The sequence below is a fragment of the Callorhinus ursinus genome, unplaced genomic scaffold, assembly GCF_003265705.2.
Source record: "Callorhinus ursinus isolate GAN/ISIS: 27379988/994484 unplaced genomic scaffold, GSC_fseal_2.0 scaffold5, whole genome shotgun sequence".
Taxonomy (NCBI): domain Eukaryota; kingdom Metazoa; phylum Chordata; class Mammalia; order Carnivora; family Otariidae; genus Callorhinus; species Callorhinus ursinus.
Genome location: NW_027397067.1, coordinates 22,359,287 through 22,387,184, shown reverse-complemented (window position 1 = coordinate 22,387,184; position 27,898 = coordinate 22,359,287). Strand labels below are relative to the sequence as shown.

Here is a 27,898-nt window from a genome sequence, read left to right as displayed (position 1 = left end):
CAGCCTAGAGCTTGGGATCCCCACCAATAATATCTGGGTGAGGCAGGTTTGTCAGCCCTTCTCAGGGATGCATCTTACTGCTCCCAGCCCATAGGTCCCCGGAGCATATATACTACGCTTTCTAAATATGTAAAGACCAACATTGTGTTAACAGGTGAGCAAGCATAGGAAATGCTTCATGAAATTGTCTTAAATCTGCCATCTTATTTACTCAACAAATTGGTTCTGGGCACTTCTGTGTGCCTTGTGATGAAGTTGATGCCCAGGAATTATGAAATTTGGGAGAAAAAAATCATTTTATTGACAGTTTCAGTGAAGGCAAGGAAAAAAGTCCTTGTCCCACCAATACATCCATGCTGCAGCACCACTGAGAAGGGCTAGCAGCTGGGATGGTAAGATCTTGATATCACCGGGGACATAAGCTTCTTTACCCAGTGCTGCCAAGAGACATGATAAAGCCAAGTCCAGTCAAGAAGTCTAATCCCCAGCCATTCCAACTGATGACCTGCTGTAGTGACAACTCATCAAGACTTGGGGTAGACGTCTCTTCAACAATCCCAAGATGTTCCAGGCCCTGTGCTCTGGCCAGAGTTCCTGCCCTCAAGATCCTTGTTATCAACCAAGGAGATCTGAAACACAGAAAGATGAAAGACACTTATTGTACCAATGGCGGAGAATGGAGAGAAAGAATGGAGAGAGGAAATTACACTTGAGCCAAACCTTGGAGGGAAAGCAGAGTTTACCGGGTAAAGTCAGGCAGAGGAAAGCTTAAGCCAAAGCAGAAAGGTGTGAGACTGTAAGGCAAATCCAGAGAGCTGAAGCTAATTCATTGTGGCTGGAGTTTAGTGAGGAGAAAGGGCCAGTAAAGGAGTTAGAAGGATGCTGCTAATTATCCATAGTGGATCATGGATAGGAAAAGTAGCTGTTGTCCTCCTTACATTGTGTCCACGACTTGTTGTCTTGTCTCTTCAAATAACCCGCCCTCCTGTGACCCTTCTTGCAACTTGCAGGGTTGCAACATCTGTCCTTCTGTCACACTGTGATTGAACATTATGTAACAAAGGAAATGGACAATCTTGAGCTCATACTATTAGTATATTAGTTTTGTTTTGTTGCATGATGAATTACCAAAACTTAGCTGTTTAAACAACAAAAATGTATTATCTCACAAATTCTTTGGGTCAGAGGTCCAGACATGGTATAGCTAGATTCTCTGCTCAGGGTCTCACTGGGATGCAATCAGTGTCAGCCAATGCTGCTGTTCTCATTTGAGCCTCTAGGTTCTCTTCCAAGTTCATGATTATTGGTAGAACTCATCACGTTGAATTGATCAGACTGATATCCCCATTTCTTTACTCACTCTCAGGCAGGGGATACTCTCTAGAAGCAACATATAGCCCTTGCCTCCTAGCCCCTCTATCTTCAAGTCAGCGGGCATGCTTCAGATCCTTCTCATGCTTTGGGTCTCTGACTTCTTTTTCATCAACCGGAAAACACCCCCTCCTTTTAAAGGACTCATGTGATTTGGTTAGGCCCATCCAGATAATCTCCCTATTTTATGAGCATATAACATAACATAAATAAGGGAGTATAATCCATCCTATTCATAGGGATTGTGCAGGGTGTGTATAGCAGGGCAGGCAATCTTGGGAATGTTAGAATCTTCTAATTTTGCCTACCACAACGAGCCACTACAATGGCTATGATTCAGCTTTGTGTAAACAGAGAATGCAATGACAATAGAAAGGCCCCTTTAAACTACTGCCCACCCCCTAAACTTTACCCCACTGGCCTACCATCCCTAACACTGGAGTTCTTCCACAGATGTTATTACTCTTCTAGGTTAACCAACAAACCAAGGTACACCCTGTGTAGAGGTTACATATTGACCAAGAGGAAAAGGAAGACAATAGCTGGAGCATCCTTCTCTAGTTCTTTCATATGGGCATATTCCTGTGCATTGATCTAATGGAGCCATCGGTTACTGGCTGGGAGTCACCGGTTACCAGCTGATTACTCTAGTAGCATGTTGCTTTTTGCTGTCATGCATCCATTACCCTTCTTCTGGCAAGAACATTCTTAGTTTCCTTTGGGGAACCACCCCTGCCCCTACTCTAAATCTGTGAGAATTGGGTGGAAATAATCCCCTGCCGAGTAATCAGGGGCGTGTTAGACTGAGACCTGCCAATGAGGATACAACTCTCTGGCCACAGTGATTTCCTCAGGGATGTGCATCTAACCCAGGCTGAGCCAACAAGTACCAACTAGTTCCAAATTTTCTCTAGAACTCTCTGGAAAAAGAAGCTCTTTAATTGGTGATAGACTGCCTCAAGTGGGGTTTCTTAACTTCCAATACTATTGACATTTTGGGCCCAATAATATTTTGTTGAGGGAGGGGGCTGTGCATTGAGGGCATTTTGCAGCATCCCTAGCTTCTACCTACTAGGTGCCAGTAGCGCTCCCCACCCCATCCCCAGCTACAACCATCAAAAATATCTCCACAAATTGTCAGATGTCCCTTGGAGGGCATATTCACCAACTGTGGAGAACTTCTGGCTTAGAGCCACTTGCATCCATCTTGCCACCAGGAGAAGAGACACTGCTTGAGAGTCAAACCAATATAGAGAACAGAGCTGGGACATGTTGGGGAACAAATTCTGATGACATCAGTTGAACACTCTTGAATCTTTTCTTTCGAGATATATACCCTAGACTTTTTAGTTGTATGCAACAATAAACTCCTCTCTCTGCTTAAGCCTGTTTGATTTAGGTTTCTTTTACTAAATCAGGCTCCTTGGATGAATATGGCCTGGGAAAAAAGATTCCAAAACATCAATTTCAATCAATTCTAGTAATGTGAGCCTAGGTCAAATGCATAAGAAAATGAACTTCTTAAAGGAAAAGTGTACGGAACTAAATGATAAACTTCATCAAATTCATAATGTTGTCTTTTCCTTGCCTAGAATGTTTCATTTCAGATTTGTTTTCATAGTCAAATAAGTAGTAATCACCTGACTGATAGCTGTCATAAACCTCTGAAAGGAGAAGTTCCCCCAAAGAGGTACTACAAAGTATATTCAGTGGGACTTTTTCAGGTGCAACTTAGAAGGCAAAACCCCAATTAACTGAAAGAAATGTATTTAATCTCTCTCTCTCTCTCTCTCTCTCTCACATACACACACACACACACACACACAGACACACACACACAAAGGCCAGGGAGACCAAGAGATGGAGCTGGCCCAAGAGTAACTGAAACCATTCTCCTCACTTTCCCCCAATCTCTGCTACTCCCTGAACATCGGTTTGTATCTCCCTTGTTACAAAATATCTTCTTAAAATGATACAAAATATAGGTACCACTGGCTTCCCAGTATTCTGTCCCCAGCCATAGAAGAGGTACCTCTCTGCATTTCTGTATACCTCAAGTTCAGTCATTTTAGCCCAGTAAATAGACTTGGATCTGGTATCTTTCCTTGGATCAATCAACAGTGGCCAGTTGATAGGCTACCTCAATGGGCCCCGTGCCTACTCTCCCTAACCAATGCTTTGGGGTCATATAAGGACAAGGACGTGGCCAAACCCTGTAGTAACCATGTGGACAGGGCAGGGGGCATTCCTGGAAAACGTGGGAAGGAGCCTTGAGCTGTCATTTTGGAAGGAGAGCACTCAAAGGAAACTTCTTTGAAACTTTTTCCTTGAAACCCAAGCAATTAATATTAGGTTTTGCTATACTTATATTGTTTCTTCAAGGTTATTTTAGTTCAGTCCATTAGCAACTTGGATAGGACATAATGATCCTAAGATGCATAGCCCCATGAAACAAAATGAAAAAGAAAAGAAAAAGGCTTCCCCAAGCACATAGCAGAGCCGCATTAATGGTGGCCTTGTTCAATAAAGCTTATAGATATAACTGATGGGACCCAGCCCAGACATTGAAAGTAGTATCTGTAGCAGGTACAGATATCAGAGCCTCACAGCCTTTTTGGACAGATCCATTGTTTGTAGACCTTTAGCGGGATCTGGATCTTGGTGCCCTGTTGATGCCAGAGGCTGTCTACTCGGTTCCCAAAGGACTTGGTGGATTGTTGGATGCAGTACAAATCCCCCATGTATTAATGCAGTTGAGAAACCTTTACATGTTCCTTTTTTTATTTTAATTTTTGTAAACCCAATTACACAATGGCCAGGGCAAGAGTGCAGGAGGAGAGGCAAGGGAGCTGCTGCCCTAACAGAATGCTCCAGTTTTCCATAGAAAAGAACAAATCATCCTGGTAAACCCACACACTGATTCACATCTTCTTGACCCAACAAAGATAACCAGAGGGAAAATTTTTATTTGATGAGTTCTGGGCCCTGATCCTGAAGACTCATTAGGAACTTGAAGAAAGAAAGCAAAAAACAAACAAACAAAAAAAAAAACCTTCAGCTATTCCACTTATTCTTACTACTTGCACATAAGTCGACAAGGGTGGTTAGAAAACTTAGTAAACTACAAAGCAGCAATTACTAAATATTTTCTCTGCAAGAACAAATGAGCTTGACAAGGATTCTAGCCCAAACCAGAGCCAAAAGAAATTTTAACAATCCAGGCCAACACTCAGAGCCAAATGGAGGAAGATGTGTTATTCTTTCCTTCCTACTTGTGGAGAGAAATGGTATGTAGATAAGGACAGCATACAATATTTCTCCACCTCAGCTTCCAGGTCTGGCTTTACTTCTCTGCAAAATGTATCTGAGGTGAGTTAAAGTTCTGGAAAAGGCACAACTCGAATCAGTTTTTAGCTGGGTTTTTAAAGTCTTAGACCTATGCATCCAAACACTGCTTTTCAAACATTTTTTCCCCAGCAGTTCCACATGTAACCTCATTTTGAACCCCAAAATATAAACCAGAAAATGTGGAGCTGCTGTAGCTGAAATGGAGGGGGCAGGCCCAGAGTTCTGCATGCTTGGCCTCACCTCTTCCTTCTGGATTCCACAGAAAACCACTGACCTGAATCACTCTTGAGTACCTGGACAAAAGTCACACCATGGTCACTCCTAGACACTTGAAAGATCTGGGGCAGATTCTCCTGCCCTTGTGTCTGTGGGGGACATGACACCTTCATGAAGATGTGAGTCAAAGCTGGAAGCCAAAAATGGAGAACTTGAAAATGGGGACTGGACCACCTGCCAAAGCAAGTGGGCCAATTTCCCACATCATTAAATGAGGCTACATTTGCAGCGAAGTAATTGGCAGTCCCTCTCACTCCTAGAAAAGCACAAAAAGACCATGCTCCCACACCAGCCCTGCCCTTAGTCACGATCTGGGAAAATCCAGTCTTTGTCCCAAACACTGAAGATAAAGGGTAGAGGGATTGAGAGCCCCCTTGCCAGTGTGGCCCTGGTTACTCAGCTTTCAGATGAGGACTTCCCTGGGGTCCTAGCTGTCAGGCAGCAGTGAAGTCAGACTGAGATGATGGGACCACAAACAAATGGGATTTGTAGGATTTGTGAATCATATAAGAACTGAAATTTGATGAGTATAAAATCTTGCAAGAATAATTTAAATTTAAATTAGTATTTAATCTGCAAACCACCTTCATTTTCGCCTACAGTATCCTTGGGAGGTAGACAGCTGATAGCTGCCATGGATTTGCTCATATCTAACACACCAAAGACAGAATTCCTTGTTTCTTCCACCCAAGTACTTCCCTCCTTTACTCACCCAACAGTCTCCAGTTACTTATGCTAAATCTTAAGAATCATCCTTAATTCTGTCCTTTCCTTCATACCTGCCTTCAGTGGATTAACAAATCTTGTCAGTGCTACCTCCAATAATAATTCTTAATCTGACCACTTCTTGTCATCCCAAAACCCTAGTCTGAGGCATCATCGTCTTTTGTTTTGTTTCACTTGGTTTTGTTTTGCTGCCTACTCTCCATTAGCCATTGGAGTGATCTTCTCAAAGCCTAAATCAGATAGCATCACTACCCTGTATAGAACCCCACAGTGGCCCATTATACAAAACAAAAACAAACAAGGAAAAAATCCAAACTATTCACCATTCCTAATAGTTCTTAATAATGTAGCTAATCATCACCTACAATTCTTACCTTCTACCCCCAAGCTTTCCCTGCCTCTATCTGATTGGCCTTTGTGTTTCTCAAACTCACATTCATTCCCATTCTGGGTTTTGACAGCGCTATTTTCTCTACCTAGAAAATTCTTCCCTCTGGTTTTTGCATGTCCATCTCCCTTTTATCATTTATATCTCAGGACAAGTATTACTCCCTTAAAGAGTCATTTTTGACCATGTGACCATGGCCTTTGCTATACTACCCACACATGCTCTGTGTCATTGGTGTATTTTATTTCCTTTATGATATTAATCACTACCTGAAATTATCCATATGTTTTTATTGACATAATTATTCCATTTTTTTCCCACACTACAATGTAAAATTTATGAAGCCCAGTATTTTTGTCTTTCTGCTCTCCTTCCAGTGTCTAGAACTGTGTCTACCACATAGTAGACACTCAATAAATATTAGTCAAATGAATGAATTTGTTTTCCCTTAATGGTGGCACCAGGTACTATGCTAAGCCCTTCGTATATATTCTTTCAGCAATAGTTAATCAGGGAAGCAGGAGAATACAATGGTAGAGTGTGGACTCTAGCACCAGAGTCCTGGGATCAAACCTCAACCCACTACTTATACTAATTGTAAAACCTTGAGTAGTTGAATCTCACTTTTCTTATCTGAAAAAATGAAAATAGAAGTAATACTTACCTCATAGATACCAGTGACCCACTTAGAACAGTATCTTGCCCATAATAAATATTTAATAAATGCTAGGTATTATTATCACATTATCTTACTTTATCCTTACAACAACCCAATAATAGTTATCTACATATTACATTTGAGGAAAAACCCTCATCCAGATAGAATAATTTCAACCCTAGTCCGTGGAACTAGTACCAGGTAGCACTGGAGATGAGATCTCTACCCAGACCGTGCTTTTAATATTCTACCATGCTGCTTCACACAATGGATGGACTGTTTCCAAGATTCTCAAGATTTCCAGGTAATCAAGACCCTACTGGAGTTCTCTTGTTCTCTAGCCCTTAAATTGGTTTAGAATCTTCTTTGGTAGACCACCCATTTGAGAGGAATTCACCCTTATTTTTTCATGGTTTCAGCGAGGGCGGATTTTGTAAACATTCAGTTGACCCACTGGGCACGTTCAAAGATGGTCACTTCACCTCAGCCAGGCCAATAAAACATGCCCCAGGATTTTTGGACTTGCAACAGGTGAAAGTCTCAGATCAATTTCTGTCCAGTCTTTGAAGGTATAAAATGCAAAATTGTAAGAGTTATCAGCAGTTACATTTCCCAGGATTTTTTTTTTTTTAAAAAGCCATTTGGAGAGAAAATGCAGCAAAAAATTAAAGATAAAAAAGAGTCTTGATGGCTTTTGGTTTCCTGATTCCTGTTGTTCCTGAAGCCTGGTTCCTTCTCAATCATTCACAGAGTGTGAATGTTCAACTCTTCCTTGGATACCATGAGTCAGTTCCTATCAAGTTCAAGTTGAGTTTATTACTTATGACCAAAATAGTCTCAACTAAGATATTAGAGCATGAATGCATGTGTATACATATGTGTTTGTGAATGCCTAACATATTGAATACTTAGTATATACTAAGTGTGTCTTCTGTGCTACGAGATTGCATGGTGCCTAAGATCTAGTCCCAGTTCAGTAGGATCCTTCACTCTGGTGGGACAGGATAGATGTAAAAGGAAGAACATCAATATCATTAAAGCCATGCCATAGATATTATAACAGAAAATATGCTTCTGTTACAGGAGCATAGAACAAAAGCTTTTAAAGGGGAGGTGTCAAGAGGACTTCACTATCACCATCCTTTCACCATATCCCTTATGCTTCTCAAACTATGCCTTCTCTCCTTGGAGAGTTCCCTTTCCTTCTCCCAATGTTCCTTAAGGTTGTAAGTATACCCATTGTACCTGGATTGCATAATCCACTCACAATTTCAGTGACCACCTATTTGGGGGAACATTCTAACTATTTACAAACTACACTTATCCTCCACGCTAAGGGTACAAATCATGCACATCACCTGCATCTCTCTCTATCCCCTAAAACTCACTATATTCAAATCTGAATTTGTCACCTTCTTCCAGAACCTATTTCTTTTACATTCTTTTGCCCAGTTTGAGGCACCATCAGCCACTCAGTTATTCAAACCAGAAAGTAGAGACATCCTTGACTGGTCCAACTTCCTTGCCCTTACCCGATCCCTACTGGCACAGCCTATGGCAAGCCTTCATTATCTCTCCCAGAACTTCTGTAAAGATCTCACTAACCATCCCCCCAACACACACACACACCAGAGAGACCTCTGAATAGAAATTTGATCACATCCCGTTTCTTAAACCCCTCCATGGTTTCTCACTGCCCTAGAAGTTAGATGCCAAGTTTCTTTGAATGGGGGTCCTCTGGCCGCAGCCCATTTTTGCAAGCTCATCTCTTGTCATTTCCTACCTCAACCACAGTCTCCCTAGGATGAAATTCAAGTAGTTTTCTAAATATGTCTGCTGTGTCATGACTGTATTTTGGCATATGACTAATTTCTATGTGGAATGTTCTTCTACCCTCCAACTTTTTCTCTCCTCTTATACACATAGTTGACTAAGGTAGACTCAACCATCAGCACTTAACTCTGACATCTCTTCCTGCAGGAAATCTCTGATATTTAGGGCTATGGTAAGTGGCTCTACGTTGTGGTCCCTGAATGCCCTTGTTAGTTCCATTTCTTTGTCCTGGCACGTACCATAGTTTGTTATAATTATTTCTCTCACTCAACTGCAAATTTCTAAGGACAATGACAGCATCTTATTCATCTTTGTACCCCTAGTCCCCAGAGAAGTTACTGGAGCACATAGCAAGTCTTCCATAATTGTTTCATGGATGAATGAATGGGTCGATGAGAGGAATAGTGAATGGGTGGATACATTAATATCCCCCTAAGTCTCTACTCCCTTTCTGTGATTAGCCTTGCGCAGACCCAAGGGATCCCCAGATTGTCATTTGTAGTCCTCTAAAATTGGGTGGGGTGGGAGAGTAGGGATTAGGGTGAATACAGACAAGTTCTCCAGATTGTTCACACACCACATCAACACTCACGGGTGTCTCAGGCTTTCTCTCAAGGTGCACACACACACCAGCCCCTCCAGCAATACATTGACTGAAGTCTCCTAATATATTTTATTTGCAATCCAACATCCCCTGCAACATTCAAATTCTTCTGCTCACACCACCATTCATTGTACAATCCCATATTGAGCCCCAGCAATGTGCTGGACAGTATGGTGTAGACTTGCAGATACAAGTATGTGTATTTTAGCATTTGTGCTTCGGAGATTACATTTTAGAGAGGATAACCAGGTCTGATCCCAGCTAACTTTCTGATGAAGATGGAAAATGCCTCTTGTAGTTCCCCACAGAGGGTAGGAGTGGCTGCTTGTTGTCTTTGGGCAAAAGAGCAGTTTCCTCCTGCCTTCCTGAGGCTTTCATACATTACCTTACATTCCACCACCACTTGTTAGATTTCCCTCAGTCCCTTCATTCCCCAACAAGTTTTTGCTTGAAGCCACACCCACAACCTCTTCCACACCATCCTCCTCTACAAGTACAGGCCTTGCACTTGCTTCATCTGGTCAACTAAGCTGCTCAGATGGAATAATAACCTCTACCTGGAGTGTGATGGTAGTTCTAGAATTGACCAGAGGTTACACTGGGATAAATAGTGAGGGGTGAGTGCCAATGGTCAGAGGGACTCAGGGAATCTGAAGACAGGAAAATTGGGCTATATTGTTCCAAAAGAGAGCAACTTCCTTCTCTGTCATCTATGCCTTGGAGCAAACACCAAGCAAAGGAAGGAAAGTTTAATGATCCCATATAGCTGTTAGGGATTGGAGTCTATCTATAAAAAGAGATCTGGAGCTATTCCACATATATGGCACAGGTGACAAAAATCATAATTCTTTACAAAGATTCTTGTATGAAAATAAAATGGATACATGGAGGGATGAATGGATATGTGAATATATTGATGGATGGATGGTTAGTGGATTTATATCTTCCTCCTTTCAAAAATATTGTGTCATCTTTTTAACATATTTTATCCTACCATAATGTTATATGCTTATATATCACAAATGTCTCCATATTGTGACAAATGTTGAAAATGGGCAGTTAACCTTTTGATCGAATCATTCGTTTCTAATCTTACTGATCTTTTTACAATAATCTCTTCGTTCAGATATATTTTAACAATATAGTAGTTTCAGATGTCATTTCAGAAACTTCAATATTAAGAGAAGTGCCCTTATTTTGGCATAATAGGAAATCAGACAGCATTTTAAAACTTCCTTCTAATCATATAAAATGATGACCGAAATGCCTGCCTGGCACGGTGCTGAGCACAAAGCAGGTATCCAATAGGTTTAACATCATTCCCTTCAGTCCCTTTAAATAACTAAGTCACTATGATCTTTTGTGTGTCAGTGAGACTTAAATAGTAATTAGGAACTAAATAAAGAAATGTCTTCACTATTCTCCATGATGGTTTAAGCGTCCAGATGTACATTTCTCCTCATTGTGATGGATTTTCTCAAGTCAGATTTTCTTGGCGCCAAATTATGGTTCTACTGTTTTCTAGTTGTGAGACCCTGGTCAAGTTATTTAACATCTCTGGGCTCAGTTTCTGTAAAGTGGGGATAATAAGAGAATTGTTCTGGGGCACCTGGGTGGCTCAGCCAGTTAAGCATTTGCCTTCAGCTCAGGGCAATGATCCCAAGGTTCTGGGAAAAAGCCCTGAATCGGGCTCCCTGCTCAGTGGGGAGCCTGCTTCTCCCTCTCCCTCTGCCTCTCCCACTCCTTGTGTGCTTTCTCTCTCTGTACCAAATAAATAAATAAAATCTTTTTTTAAAAAAAGAATTGTTCTGATAATTAAATAAGACAGTAAGACATTTAAGGACTTAGAGCAGTGCCTTGCACATAGTACATATTCTCTGAATACAATGGTACGGTCTTTCAGGTTACAAGCTATAGCAGAATGGGCTTCTTTATCAGAAAAGCACCTGGGATTTTGAAATGTACCAGCCACAGCTCATAGACTAGAAACCATACACAGATACCACAGCAACAGAAATAAAGCAATGTCTGAGCTACATAAACTTCTTTTACAGACTTCGTGGGATTAACTGACTTTATGTCTCTAAAATAAGCAATTAGCATTTTTAGGAATATCTGAAAATATGCCTAATGCAGGTATAAAATAACATTTCCCACATTCTGCATGATGGGTTATAGTTGTAGAATTGAATTTCAGCCAAATAATATCAACCAAAAAGTAATTTAGGAGCAACCCAGAATATGTAACATAGAAATACTACATGCAACTAGAAAGTAAATTGTTTTTCTGAGAATGAGAGAGAACTCCACAGTCTGGATTTTTTAAATTACAAAGAGCTGTTATAGACTATTTGAAATAATAAGTACAATAGACCACAGTTAATTCCTTCTTGGAATTACCACAAAAATATAGTAGAATATCTTGTGATAGCAAGAAAGCAAAGACGAAGCAAAGACAATAAAAACACAAAGGGAGTGTAGGAAAAAACAATGAAATGTATCACTTCTACACTTGAAACATGCATCTCTTGGAGTTTACATCCGCAATTCTAATAAGCATGAGACCTCACTGGTTTTCTAAACATGAGGGTGTCACAGCACGGGCTGATGTCTCTTGAAAAGAGTAGATGAGGCAGTCTGTGTACTTGCTGCCCCATGGTTAGCATGTCCCAAGGAATAATTTCAGCCAAGAGTCTGGTCCTTTAGGTCATAGTTTGAGACACAGAGAGTGTGCAACTCAGAGCGCATCATTATGGAAGATAAATAGGACAAAGAACCATTTTATTTTTACTTAAATTACTAGTTTTTCATACTAGCAGGCCCTAATAGCACGAGCATAAAGGAGACCAGGGCAAAATTGGTCAAAATAGCACAGAGAAGGGAGACAAAAAACAACCTGGAAACAACAACAACAAAAGGCTCCTTTCTTTTGGCATTGTTACCTTGGATCCCCATGTCTGTATATTTTAACTTTTATTCTGTTTATCAGTTTCCATCTAAAAAATAATGTCTGAGCCAAATTTCATCCTATGTAACTCTATGAGGATTCTCTGTGCTTTCTTGGAGCCTAATTCTCCCATGGCGTTGCAATGAGATGTAAATCTGACCCTAAGGGAATATTATTTCAGTGAGAGGAGAAACTGCCTTTTATGGCAGCATGGTATCATTTAAGTGGGTTTTTTAAATGTAATCTTTAAGAGAGATATAAAATTTATAAGTGGTAATGATATCATTTTAATCATTTGAAGATAACCGACCAACACAAAATGAGGGTGTTTTCTCCTTAAGTGGGCTTAAGTTTGCTTTAAACTGCTCAAACGCAGAGTTTGAGAGTCTCCAATTTAGAGGTACTTCTTCAAATAAGCATTTTTCCTGCTGAGTCACTGTGGTTTTTCATGGAATTGGTTTCTGAAGGTTGGAATTTACATGGTTTAACATTTTTCCTTTCCCTCTGACCCTAACTAACTCCAACCCATTTTCTGGTTCAGTGGCTCTCCTGAGTCACGAGCCTGAGGACATACCAGCATGAACAACCTGCAGGATTATTTCGCTCTCTCTCTCTTCCCACTTGACCATGTGGAACTCTTCCTCAAAACAGCAGTGGGATCTAAGGCAGTCCATACTACAGAGATCTAAATCCATTCTCAATAACCCAACTATCCATCTCAGTGCCAATATACATTTTGTACTAATGATTTATTTCCTTACAATGATAACAATCTAGCATCAATCAATTCTGCTACTAAAATGCTGGTATGCACAATAGTAGTGGCTTGCAAAACAGTGAAGTTTTAGTTTGTTTTTTAAAAGAACTGGTCAGTTTTTGTCAGTGATGCTTGTCATTAGCAGAAATATACTTTTTTTTTTTTAAGAGAGCGAATGAACGCACAAAGGGGAGGAGGAGAGGGAGAGGGAGAGAGAGACTCTTAAGGAGGCTCCACGCAGAGCTGGATCTCAAGACCCTGAGATCATGACTTGAGCTGAAATCAAGAGTCCAGCCCTTAACCCACTGAGCCACCCAGGTGCCCCCTTCCCCCCTTCCTTTTTTTTTTTTTTTCAAAAGAACCAGAGAATGACTTTTTGGAATGTACGGTTTTAAATAAAAATTGAACGAGGTAAAAAAGAAGAAAAGGACCAGTTGGGCCATACATGTTGTTTCTACATAGGGAAAGTATCTCTTCAATAGAACTTTCTGTGGTGATGAAATGATTTATATCTGTGCTGTCCAGTATAAAAGTCACTGGTCATATTTGGCTACTGAGCTCTTGAAATGTGACTAATGCAATGAAGGAAATAAATTTTTAATTTTATCTGATCAATTACAATTAAAATTTAAGGAGCCACACCTGACACTGTTTCAGATAGCACAGTTCCAGAATCTTGAGTTGTGTAGATTTGAGTTTGTTTTCATTATACTCATTAATTAGATGTTTACATTTCTTTATATCATTTTCAAATCTGATTATAAATCATAAAGCACAAAAATTCTGAATTATCTTCTTTTTACAAATCCTGTGGAAAAATGTTCCTTATCAGTCTCTTTAAAACCTGACTCTATTGCTGAAAGTCCATTCACCTTTGATTTATTTAGGAAACAAATTTATTAAATGAAGATAGGGAAAAGACTAGCTTGATCTTTGTTTTGGGAAAACCAGCTCCTAAGGATGGTTTTGGTCTCTTTAGCACAAAATTACTACAAGATCAACTCTGATTTGTATCGACTTTCTATTCTTGATTTTTTATTGTTCTTTATTGCTCTAACAGTGCCCTCAGGGTCTATGCTATAGGACCCGGTTAGAATAAATTTCTTCCAGCATTTCTAGTAACTAATTTCTCTTGGCAGAAACCCAAAACATATTAACGTTATACCAAATTCTACACATTAGGTTACAGTAAAACACCCATGCATTTTGTGAGTCTTTCTAAATGCTTTGTAATTTATTATATACAATGCAACTTCATTTTGCAAAATTATAATACAGATGCTTATGACCTACTTTGTGAAATTCTATATAGATGAATTTGGAGGTAATTAGATATGTGTATTACTAAAGTACCTGCTTTTAGTCATTCAAATATTTCAATTTGCAAAAATTTTATAGCGCTCAATCATGTAAAAATCTATGAGATTTTAAGTGTTAATATTTCCTACAAATGTCATTTTATGGGTTACTAGTGTGTTATTTAAAGTATTGTGCACCATTTAAGACTTATATTAGCCATAATAATAGCATACTTTCAAATCATTAGCTGAAATCTTTAGGTAATTTTAAAAATAAATTAAGAAAGGATTCCTTAAGCCTGCACACATACCTGTGGTAACATTAAAATTTATGTGTGGGTAAAAACAAATACTGATCTGAAAAGAAGTAATCCTCGAAAATGTCTTTAATTGCACTTGAAAAATATGTCAGATTAACCATATATAATTATTCTTGCCAGACTAAAAATTTAAGTTTGATAAAGTAATATGTAAAATAAGGAATAAAGTAATAAATATCTGTTAAAATAAAATTTTGTATTTAAAACAAGAGGACAAATAGATTCTATTCTTAAGCCTTTTTCAACCATAGCTGAAATACAGTAAGAATTGTAACTAGGGAAACAGGTGATATTAGATAATGACAATCTGAATAATCCATAAATCAAAGGATAGCAAAAAAAGGATAGCCAGGGGTATAAATCCTTTTGATACATTGCTTGGATTCAGATGTAAGAGTGCTACCCTTGACATTAACCGTTGTCTCAATGTTTGGATGTTTCTGAAGAGATAAAACACGAGACCGGGAATGGTTTTCAGACACTGGGCACAGCACTGGGGAGGTCTTTTGACTAACACTTGTTTTCAGGACTTGACTTTGTGATTCACTCTCTCTCCTTACTGAGCTAACAAAACTTTTACTTGGAAAGAACCACTGATGGCTAGGGAAAAATAGAGGAATTCACAGATTCTCTAACAAGATGTTAGAACCACCTAGATATTTTTATGGAACTGATATATAGCCATATTTAATAGCAATATGAGGTATACGTGAGCCACTAGAAATGGCATACAATTTTAAAGGAACACAGCTCAAATAAGAGATAGTTACTATTTAGGAAAATAAATTAGACTTGTATGTTAAGATGGTTAAGAAGGTGATGATTCTCAAGAAATTTAGATGAGAAATTTTGTTTAAATGCTGTTTTTGCTGTTATTTAATTTAAAATTTGTTAAATTAGGGTGAAGTATGAAAGGCAGTTTAGAAATTGAGCCAGTTTCAAAAGAAGAAACATGATATGCAAATGGAGTATAATGGAAGAGAAAAGTTTAAGAAATCATGAGCAAATCCAGGGATGTGGAGAAACCAGTTTAATTTCCTCGAGTTTTCCATTCATTAAGTATCCTCACTCCAAAAGTAGAGGCTAAGTGATGGACTTTTAAATCATGTTTTCCCCACTACCCAAAAGTACAGCATTCTTGTGAAACCTTTCATGAGCTGAAATGGCATATAAGGAAGAAGTAATTACCATTAATTTATATGGAAACATTTTTGAGAATTCCCAGACTTCAAAAAAAAAAATAACCTCTCTTAGGCTTTTCTGATACTTTCAGACACACCTCGCTAATGGATGCACACAAGAAACTGAGATAGAGCCCAGATGCTCAGAACAGATGCTCAAAGTTCTGGCGGCTCGCCGCGGAGGACATGAGTGTAGTTCCTGGGGAAGGCGCTTGGTGGCGCCACTCTCGCTGGGCTGGGTATGGGCCGCTGCAAAACAAACGTTGAAGAAACACTATTTTTGCTTTTTGCCTTTTTTTGTAAAAGGGAAATCCTCTTCAGATTTCTTTTGCTTAGCAAAAGCGGGTACTAATGCAGGTCTTTATAAAGGGAAAGTGGCATAACATGAATTTTCAAAAAGCGGAGGATACCTGTACCATATGTAACATTCTGGTGACTGACCTAGAGTCTAACTAAAACGTCTTCAGAGTATACCAAGATGAGCAAAATATCATCTTAGAGAGCGGGTTTTATCAGTGATTTCTAACAAAATTCAGAAAAGAAATACAAAGCAACTAACACTTGGAACTATTCTGGTATGGAGGTTGTGTTTGCTGCCCTAAGCATCATGTTGTAGGCTTGCAACGGCGTTTTTGTAAAATGCATTAAAATTCTGATCTATGATTATTGAATTATAGAATCTTGGGTTAGAAGTCATTTTAGATGTTGCTAATTCAACCCAATCCTTTCTGTAATATCCTTGCTGAAGGCTCATCCAGCTTCTTAATAACTAACAGCATCAGAGAACTTAGCAGATGGTTCTCGTTTTCAGAGTTTTACTTGTTAAAAAGCTCTTCCCTGTGCAGTTTCTAAGTGCCTCTATCTTTAACTGCTCTCCTCTAGTACCGATTATACTTTCCTCTAGACACTCAAAGTAAGTTTTAGAGCTCCTCCCCCGGAAACACTGGCTACTTGTTAAGTCTTCTTTTTAGTTGTTTCCACCATTGCTCGCTTACCGTGATTTATGGCATTCATCATCTTTTCTGGGTCTCTTCAGTTTGCTAACGTTCCCGTTAAGACTCAGGCACCAAGAAACCAGCACAATATCCCAGGTGTTATTTGACCTAAGCAGGGTAGAGCAGGACGAGCCTTCCTTGAGTAAAGCACTGTATTTCCTTTAAAGACTGGGTCAAGTTCTTTCACAGCTACATCACACTGCCAACTCCTATTATCATGTGATATTAGCTGCAGGTGTTTTATAGTAAGGAGGTTCCCTTCTATTCCTAGTTTGCTAAGAATATTTCTCATACATGAATATAAATTTTATGAAATATTTTTTCTGCGTCTTTTGAAATAGTCATATAATTTTTCTCCTTATTCCTTTAGAGAGGGGGGATCCAAAGGAAAGCTAGGTGGTATTTCTAAGTGTAGCAGTGGATCTGAGAGTGGAAGGGAGCAAAAGTTGCTAGAGTCCATAAGGCAAAGTACCAAAGAGGAGAGAATTGCACAGAGGAGGAGCTCTGGAGATATGCAAAAAGTTTGTCTCCAGTGTGCCCTTGAGTGTCAAGAGGAAACTACCCAGGGCTGGGGAAAGAACTTACCAAAATGTGAGAGGGGAGAGTGCCCCCAGATTACTGGGGACAGGAATAGTGTCTGTTCCTGTATTACCTCTATTTTCTTATTTTCTGTAATCTTGATGCACTGGAATCTGGGGTTTCCCTGACTGAGAAGAGATCACCCCTCCCAGGGCTAGCTAATTAATTCCTAGAAATAGTAAATGAATCCCCTGCAAACATACCTTTTATATGCAAACCAACCAATAGAGCCTAAACCCTCAACTATCTCTTCTATTGAACAGTTGAGAAGACAATATTTCTCTGTCCTAATTGCCCCAGGGCCAGGTACCAGACCACTAGGGAATACCCCTCTAGTCCAGAGCTCACCATAATTATTCAAACTATTCAATTCTAATTCTGTTCAGCAGTTTACTTTGCTTCACTTATTCCCTCCTATTAAAGCCACAGTAAAGACTTGTGCCCATGCTTCTCCACACTCTTTTGCTTCCTGACTGACCCTGGTGCTTTCCCATGTGGCCCTGCATGAGGTGCCATGCTTCTTGTCTCTAGGGACCTGTCAGTAGAAAAACATCTTCCTTTATGACAGTCATTTCCATGTCTATGTGTCTTACTATATCTGATTAAAACCAATCCTAACAGCCAGAGTGGAAAATCTCAACTTCATGAATCATTTAATTACTAAAAAGAGTCTCACCTCAGTACGGGAGACAAATTACCATAGGCTAGATGCTGCTCTTAATTCCATGTAACAAAGGCTAAAATAAGACCACAAAAATCTAACTGATTTCAAATAACATAACCACATCCCAGAATAAAGCTCAAGAAAATTTGTAAAAATGCAAAAATATCTAGTACCCCAAAAGGTAAAATATCCAGTGATTGGTATACAATAAAAGGTCACTGGGCATAAAAAGAATGGAAAAATAGCCCATAATGAGGAGAAAAATCAATCAATTGAACCTCACTCTGATATGACACAAATGATAGAATTAATAGAAAAGTACATTAAAATAGTTATTATCTTAGAGGAAACACTGAACATATCAAAACAGGAAAAATCTAAAAAACACAAATGAAACTTCTTTAAATATAAATCACAATGATTGAGAAAAAAATACACTAGATTAGATTAATGGCAGATTAGACATTGCAGAAGAAAACATAAGTAAACCTGAAGACATAACAATAAAAAACATCCAAAGTATGACAGAAAAAGGACTGAAAAAAGGTACAGAGGATCAGTGGTCATTAAACTTTAGGACACCTTTTGCAGCCAAATGTACATGATATTGGAATCTCTTCAGGGAAGAAAGAGGAAAGGGGAAAGAAAAAATACTGGAAAAATAATGGCCAAAAAGTTTTAAAATTTGATGAAAACTGTTAATCCACAAATTCTTGAAGTTCAACACCATCAAACACAAGAAACATCATAATCAAATTGTGATCTGAGCGATAAAGACAAAATCTTAAAAGCAGCAGCAGAAAAAAAAAGAGGAGCAAAGTTAAAGATGACAGCGGATCTGCACTAAAAAAAAAAAAAAAAAAAAATTAAAGAAAGTCCTTAAAAGCAGAAAGAAAATGATACCAGATGAAAACCTATATCTACACAAAAGAATGAAAAGAATCAGAAATGGTAACTACATGGGTAAACATAAATACTTTTGCTTCTTAAATATCCTTAAAATGTAATAAACTATTTAAAGCAAAATAATAACAATGTATTATGGGTTCTAAGCATATACAAAAGTAAACTATATGGCAACAAATAGCAGAAGAGCTGCAACAGGAGAAATGGAAGTATACTGTTGTAAGTTTTTTGTAATGTATGTGATGTAGTATATCATGTGAATATATAATATATATAAAAGCAACCACTAGAATAACAGAGCAAAGAGTTATAGTTAATCGGTCAGCAATAGAGTTGAATTCACTTAAAAAAAAAATCATTCAATCCAAAAAGGGTAGAAAAAAAGAAAACAGAGGAAAAAAACAAAAAACAACAACAGATGGGAGCAGAACCAGGTTGATAGGCATGTGACCTGTGCAGTCATTTGAGGCCTTGCACTTAGAAGGGAACTGAATTTGGATTAATGCTCTATTGTTACTATTTTGAAAAAGTAATTTATAAACAAAGACCCCACAATTTCATGTTCCACTGGACCACACAAATTATATAGTCAGTTCTGCATGGGACAAATAGAAAACAAATAATAAAATGTAGATTTAAACCCAACCACATCAATAATCACATTAAATGTAAATGGTCTAAGCACTTCAATTTAAAGTTACAGATTGTCAAATTAGATTTAAAAAATAATACTCAAGTGTGCACTTCCTACAAGAAACAAATTCTCTCTATGTAAGATTTCTTAGCTATGATAACAAAGCCTTATCCAAAAAAGAATAAATTGATAAATTGAACTTCATTAAAATAAAGAACTATGCCAGCGCCTGTGTGGCTCAGTCGGTTAAGCATCTGCCTTTGGCTCAGGTCATGATTTCTAGGTCCTGGGATTGAGCCCCGCATCCACCGCCCTGCTCAGTGGAGAGCCTGCTTCTCCCTCTGCTGCTCTCCCACTTACTTCCCCCACCACTGGCTCCCGCTCTCTCTATGTCTCTCAAATAAATAAAATCTTTTAAAAACAAAATAAATAAATAAAATAAAGAACTATGTTATTTGGTTTTTTTAAATGAGTTTTTTATTTTATTTTTGTTTTAAAATTTTTATTTACTATTAGAGAGAGAGAGAGCATGAGTGGGGGGAGGGGCAAAGGGAGAGGGAGAAGCAGACTCCCCATTGAGCATGGAGCCTGATATAGGGCTCGATTCCAGGACCTGGAAATCATGACCTGAGCTGAAGGCAGATGCTTAACTGACTGAGCCACCCAGGCACCCCAAGAACTCTGCTATTTGAAAGACACTGTTAAGATATTGAAAATAAGCTACAAACTGAAAGAAAATATTTAAAAATCACATATCTAAAAAACAAAAAATCAAAGTTTTTTCCTGAAAATATAGAGAACTCTCAAACTCAGTAATAAGAAATTAAATTTTTAAAATAGACAAAAGATTTGAACAGACCCTCCAACAAAGAAGATATACAGATAGTAAATAAATACTTGAAAAGATGGTCAACTTGCTTAGTCCCTAGGGAAATGCAAATTAAAGTCACATGAGGTATCACTACACACCTATTAGAGTGTCTAAAATTAGTCACTGACCTTACTCTGTGTTAGTGAGTATATGGAGCAGTTAAAACTCTAATGCAGTACTGACAGGAATATAAAATGGTACAACTTTAGAAATTAGTTGGTCAGGTTTTTTTTTTTTCCATTTAAACATATATGTACGATATTACCCGCCCATTCTACTAATAGGTATTTACTCAAGATAAATGAAAGCATATATATATATATATATATACACACACACATACACACACACTTTATACTGAGTATATACTTTATGGTATGTACTGTGTTAAATACTAAGAGTAGTAAACAAACGTTCTTAGCAGCTTTTTATGAAATAGCCAAGAACTGGAAACTAGCCATATATTTATCAATAGGTGAATTAATAAACAAATTGTCTTATATCCATGCAATAGAATACAAATCATCAATCAAAAAACTACTGTTTTATGCAACAACATGGATAAATCATAAAATAATTATGCTGAGTGAAAAAAGCCAGAGGAAAAGGGGATATACTGAATGGTTTCATTTATATAAATATCTAGTAAATGCTAATGTATAGTGACAGCAAGCACATCAGTAGTGGTCTGGGAATGGGGTGGGAGGGCAGAAGAGATCACGAAGAAGCATAAGGAAACTTGGGGTGCATGTGTATGTTCATTACCTTGATTGTGGTGACTGTTTCATGGGCATATATACATGTCAAAACATACAAAATTTGTCACTTTCCTGTACTATATTTCAATAAAACCATTCTTTAAAAAGAGACCTAAAGATACCGCATGTACAAGAAGGAAACAATAAAGAAAACTTCCACATTAAAAAAAAAATATATCATGTTAATTGATACTCTTACCCTTATTCTGGACAAAGTAAGAATTTAATTTATTGCCCCCCCTATTTAGGTAACTATTATGTATTTTAATTCTCTGTATAATTTTATCCTCTCAGCACATTGTTATTTTTGTTTTATACAGTCGGTATTCGTTTATATTTACCTGCATTTTATCATTTTTGTTCCTCTTCATCTCTTCTTGCATCTCTTATTTTCTGATTGGAATCCTTATTCTTTCACCCGATAAAAAAAAAAACTTACTTATTTTAATGCAGATCTTCTGGTGGCAATTTTTTGTTTGAAAATATTTTGTATCACCTTCATTCCTGAAATAAGTTTTTACTGGATAAAGACTTTACTGGATAAAGAATAGGTTGGCAGGGGGATTTTTCATATATTACTGATATTATGCCCCAGTCTTCTAGCTTTGTTGCTATTGAGAAGTAGCTATCAGTCTAATGTTCCTCCTGAGAGTAATCTGTCCTGTACCAGCACCACACTGCTCCTTTAAAGATTTTCTCTTTGTCTTTGGTTTTTGGCAGTTTCTCTATGATGCATCAAGGCATAGATTTCTTCTTATTTTCTATCACTTTAGATTTGCTAAGCTTTTAAATTCTGTGGACTGGTAATTTTCATCACCTTTAAAAAAATTTAAATACATAATCACTTTAAATATTGTACATTCTACACTCTTCTCCTCCACTTCTAGGTCTCCAAATGAATATGTGTGAGAGCAACTCACTGAATTCTCCTTCACTATCTTTCATGTATTTCTTATCTTTTAGTTAATGCCATGCCTTATTATGTACAGTTTATTCTTAGTTATCAAGTTTACTGTTTCTCCCTTTTGCTAAGTTTATTTTGCTCTTAAGCTCAACTATTGTGTTACCAATTTTAGTAATTACAGTTTTCAGTTCTAAAACTTCTATTTGGCTCATTTCACATATGCAATATCATGCTTTAATTTAAAACTTCTTGCTGAGTTTAAGTTGAGGTCTTATTTCTCTAAACATAGCAACCATGGTTGCTTTACAGTCTGTGTCTGGTATCTCCACCATGTGGAGCATCTGTAGGTCTCCATCTGTTGTCTGTGCTTGTTCTTGTTCCTGTTGTCTTAACTCTTTGTATGCTTCATTGTATTTGATTTTTTTGGTGGACATTGTATCTGAAAAATAATTTTGGAACATGATCTGAGACTTAAGCTAATATTACTTTCCTCTACAAACAACAGTCATTTTTTGCCAATGTTGTATTTTTTAAATGTTCAAAATTACTGAAAAATTTGAAAAGTTTTATAGCGAACATTTCTATATGCATTACTGGATCTCTACCTTTCACATTTTACTACACTTTCCTTATCACATATCTATTCATCTATCCATGTAAGAGGTTTTTGGTTTGGGTTTTTGCTTCCATCAATTACATGAGAAAAATAACAATCTGAGATCATTTCAATTTAATTTCAAGGCTCAAGATTTTTCCGGACGAAGGAGATGAGTTGAGTACAGCAGTCAGTGCAGGAAAGTTTTACTTTTCCTTCCTTTCTCTTTTCTTAGTGTGCGTCTCTTCAGGGCACTAACTCAAATCACATGGTGGTTTACCAACACTGTCCCTTGGAAGACTCTAGACTAAAATTTTGGCTCCCCAATTTGTTGAAACTACTAGATGTACTGATTACTCTCTTGGTCACATTTTCATAGTTTACAAACACCCCCGGAACAAAAACAGCCCCGTATTATAGACTCCCTTCTCGGGATTCACACCTTCTCCTTCTTATCCCTGCAGTAACTCAATACTCTTTTAGCTCTTTAACGATTTAATAATAATATCATTAGCCCTTTAAGATTTTACAAACGTTTCATCCAGATTTTTAAGTTTTCCTAGGGTAAGGAAATAAATGACCTAGAATACCATTACCAGAAGCACAAATCTCTCATTTTCTCATGAACCCATTCAAATCACAGTTTCATCCCTATCTGTTCACTACACCATCCCATCTCAAGGTCACCAGTAACTCCCAAATTTGTTGATTCCCAGTTTTCACCCCAACATTTCAGTAGCATCCAGTATTAATGGTCAAAACTTGCTTTATTTACTTGATTTCTGAGGCTTCCCACTCTCCCGGGTTTTCTCCCACCTCAACTAGCTACTCCTTCCCTAGATTCATTTGCCGGAATCTCTTCCTTGAACTGGATCTTATGTATCAGTGTGGCCAGAGCTAAATCTCTGGAAAATTTCTCTTCTTTATGTCTACTTTCTAGGTTTTCTCCTCCTGTTTTAGATAACATATACATCCATCCTGCCTGTCAAATATTATTCATCAAACCTTAAATCTAAATATCATAGACACATTTGCTTTTCATATTTTTGTGAATTCTCTAAGCATTATATTTTGGCTGGTTTAGTTTCAAAGAGTATTGTATACATATTCAACAGAACATTAAGTACTCAAATGGTCTTGTAGTTTAATGAAGTTGTGTGTTTTTTTTTTTAATATTTTATTTATTTGACAGAGAGAGACACAGTGAGAGAGCGAACACAAGCAGGGGGAGTGGGAGAGGGAGAAGCAGGCTTCCTGCGGAGCAGGAAGCCCGCTGCGGGGCTCGATCCCAGGACCCTGGGTTCATGACCTGAGCCAAAGGCAGGTGCTTAACGACTGAGCCACCCAGGTGCCCCAGTTTAATGAAATTTTTATCCCTAATAAAAAATGAGAAGTCATTCTTAGAGAAAGTAAATGACCGCAGTTTAACTACAGTCACAAAACATCCTGGTAGGTAGAAATAGAATAAAAACCTATGGGTTCTGATTTTTTCATACTTTTGTTCTATATCAAATAGCTTATGCAACACTTTTACTATAATATCTAAGAGACATCTTGACATTAACATGTCCCAAACTGAATTCTTGATTCCTCTAATCCCAGCCCATTCAAGCTTCTCCTCCTCGGTGTTACACATATTTAATAAATGGCATTATCCTTTGCCCAGGTTTTCAGATCAAAAAAATCTATGTGTCATTATGGCATTTATAACTTCATGGTTTTTGCCAGCTTTGGAAAATTTTTTACTTCCATATTTTCAAATATGGTATTGGTCCCATTTTCTTTTCCTTCCTTCTGGGACTCCAAAACCAATATGCCAAACCTTTCCACCAGGTTTCACATATCTCTTACACATTTTCCATACTTTTGCTTCTTTATGCTTCATGACTTTTGACTTATCTTTCAGTTCATTAATCCTCTTTTGGCTGTGTCTAATGTACAGTTAACCTCAACTATTAAGTCCTTAATTTTGATTATTTTATTTTTCAGCCTTAGAATTTCTATTTAAGGGGTCCTTGTGTGGCTCAGTCATTAAGCATCTGCCTTTGGCTCAGGTCATGATCCTGGAGTCCTGGGATGGAGCCCCGCATAGGGCTCCCTGCTCCATGGGAAGCCCCCTTCTCCCTCTCCTGCTCCCCCTGCTTGTGTTCCCTCTCTGGCTGTCTCTCTCTCTCTGTGTCAAATAAATAAATCTTTAAAAAACAACAACAAAAAAAAGAATTTCTATTTGATACTTCATTATATTTGGCTATCTACTAAACTTCACAATCCAGTCCTCTATTTTTTGAGCATATTAATGACAATGGGCTTTTTTTTAAAGATTTGTTAATTTATTTTAGAGCGATAGTGGGGAGGGGTAGAGGGAGAGGGAGAGGAAGAGAATCTCAAGCATACTCCCTGCTGAGTGCAAAGCTTGACACAGGGCTCAATCCCACAACCCTGAGAAAATAAGCTGAGCCAAAAACCAAGAGTTGGCTGCTTAGCTGACTGAGCCACCCAGGTGCCCCATGACAGTGTTTTTTTGTTTTTGTTTTTAAGTCCATGTCAGATACCCAGATAACTCTTATTGCCAATGGTTATCTGTATTTATTCTGTGATTTTCTTGGTTTTAAGTTATTTAGTCATGTTTTTTGATATGCTTGCTAAAATTTTTGATTGAATATCAGAAATTTGAGATTCTAGATGATGTTATTTTCCTCCAGAGAATGTACCTTTGCATTTAGCAGGAAATAAAAAATCTTAATGAAATCAGGCTCTAAGCTGATTGTGATTTGATTTTCAGTCCTAGGAAGTCTGGTCCATTTATGGTTCACATTTACTTATGGGATATATCCCTTCAGTGGTCTCAACAGAACATCTGAGGTGTTTTCCAGGGTCCCTCCCTCTTGATGAGCCTTGAACTCCTGTTTTTGTCTTACTAGCTCCATGGGAGGGCTGAGAGCTCTGCTCAGCTCGTCAGCTTCTGTGCTACTACATGTGGATCTGTAAATATCCCGAGGTGGAAAGCAGCATTGAATGTTGGGCTCACTCTCTGTACTCTCTCTTTTTTTTTGGAGAAGAGTGGTTCCCAGAACCTCATGTTTTGGCTGACTTGGTAGTTCTATGATGCCTGTATATCTCTGTGTCTAATAGTTTATTCAGCTTCTCTAGTTCTTGGTGCATGGCCTGATATAAATTCTAATCCACCATAGCCCAAGCATAACCCACAGGAGTGAATCTTGACTTTTTTCTCTCTCTTGTATCACATCCATGTTTTATCCATTATGAAGTGCTGTGGGTTCTTCTGTCCAAATACATCCTGAATATAACCAATTATTACTATCTACTCTGAGCCAATATCACCTTCCACTTACATAATTGCAGTAGCTTCCTAATAATAAGGGATTTAGCTTTAGGTTAAGAGTCAGAAAAAAAGTCAGATTTTATTTTGAAATAGAGAAGAAATATAAAATGGATATCGATAAAGATACTTTTGTGTATTTGGTGTTGATTCAAAACATGAGAAGTTTCCTCTTTTGTCCTTTTTATTTTCTCTGTAACTTAGGAGGTGAGGTAATGTACTAGGGAAGGGGCAGAGGTACAAGATCAGAGGTTTAAGAAGAGTAAGAAAGTGTTTTGATTTGATTTAATGATTGAACTAATTTTAATGCAGCATTGTTGAGACCCCGTTGGATCATGAATGTAGCAGAACCAAGCTGCCATGTTATATGACCCGGAGGAAGTAAATGGTTGGGCTCACCAAATTTAATGATTTGTGAGTAAATAGAGTCAAAGTCAAAGTTTAAAGGAACTTTAGGTCATTGGATAAATTGTTTTAACTACTAGAATGATGACCTGCAAGCTCTAATTCAGATAGGACTGAAATAAAAATAGCAAAGGCTAATATATTTGTATAAAGTAAAATGGTCAGTGACCAAAGTTTCCAAGTGAGATGAAAGAAGCATTATGGCATGGAGTACACGAACAGAAACCAAAAACAGGAGGGTTGTGGTCAGACATGGGCTCAAAAACTAGTGATATTCGAGGTGGAGAAAATGCAGATGACAGTGTGTGCGGTGAGGCTGTCGCCTGAGTGACTGAAGTGGAGTGGAAAGTGAGGGGGGGAAGAGGAAAGAACTGAAAGTCCTTGGTGATGGCAGTTGACCTCTCGGCACCGAAGTAACTCAAGGTGATGGCAGGGCTTTAGGTGGAGAGAAGGACCATCAGCCAAGGTCTTTCATTGGCTGAGAGGTTAGAAGAATGGCTTAGTGGAATGGCATGGGCTTCAAACAGTAAGTCACTAATAATCTGAAAGGAGCAGTGGGGAGAAAGACCGCTCCTGAGTAGTGTGAGGTTTTAGAAAAGAGACAACTACTTGTTGGTGCTTCATGAAAGTAGCTTCTGTTCCCCAAGTCTCAGAGCTGGGTCGAGGATAAAAACATAGGACATTTGGGGAATGACTGTAGAGTGGAAGAGGGGGGTCAAGTGTCTATAACAGATAGCTTCCAGGTTGTCTTCCAACCTTGAGACCCTAGGATAATAAGGCATCATCAAATATTTGTATTGTCTGAACATGATGCTTCTTAAATAAAGCATAGCAAAAATTCTTATTTATTTTCTGGAAGATGAAATTAGTTGTGGTATCTGAAGTGTCTAAATATGGGGAAAAAATACTGCCACTAAATAACTGTCTCAATGGTAAAGGAGAAAAGGACATTATTAGATATTTATTATTTCTCAAGAATTTGAAGAAACAGGTTACATATAAAAATGGCTCCCTTAAGATAAAACAGCAAAGGTGCTCATTTTGCTGACGTGGCATTTCTGTGTCTATGAATCATTTGTGTGATTACTCTTAGTAATGTGCCCATCATGGCTTGAATTTTTAGTAAACAATATGGCCATATTTATAAATGTGTACCTTCTGAAAAGAGGTATAATGTGGTCTTTTAAAATAGAAATTTGGAATAAGAAATGCTTTCATTCGTTGATTAGGTCTAAGTTATCCAGAGAGCCCCAGATTAACCAGAAATTTCTTAATTCACTTTTTCATTTATTCAATTGATATTTAATAAATACCTTGTAAGCACAACAGACTGTTTTAAAAGCCAGAGATATAACGAAAAGAGAAAAAAACAAGTTTTATTCTCTAGGACATTTATTTTCTTTTTGATTGTTCATACCTATTCTCAAAACTAAGACCTGTTCTGGGCACCTGGGTGGTTTAGTTGGTTAGGCGGCGGCTGCCTTTGGCTCAGAGGATTGAGCCCCCATCCAGCTTCCTGCTCAGCAGGGAGTCTGCTTCT

General features: G+C 38.0%; 1 protein-coding gene across 1 annotated transcript in view; it reads right to left on the bottom strand.

The window, feature by feature from the left end:
• Positions 1-290: 290 nt before the first annotated feature.
• LOC112823570 (uncharacterized) overlaps positions 291-27,898 on the bottom strand; it is a 47,623-nt gene continuing 20,015 nt past the window's right edge. The window contains exons 6-7 of the mRNA XM_073893465.1: positions 939-1,029; positions 291-629 (exon numbers count right to left, since the gene is read on the bottom strand). Of these exons, the coding sequence (XP_073749566.1) occupies positions 616-629; positions 939-1,029 (105 nt within the window). The 3' untranslated portion in view covers positions 291-615. The remainder of the gene's footprint in view (positions 630-938; positions 1,030-27,898) is intronic.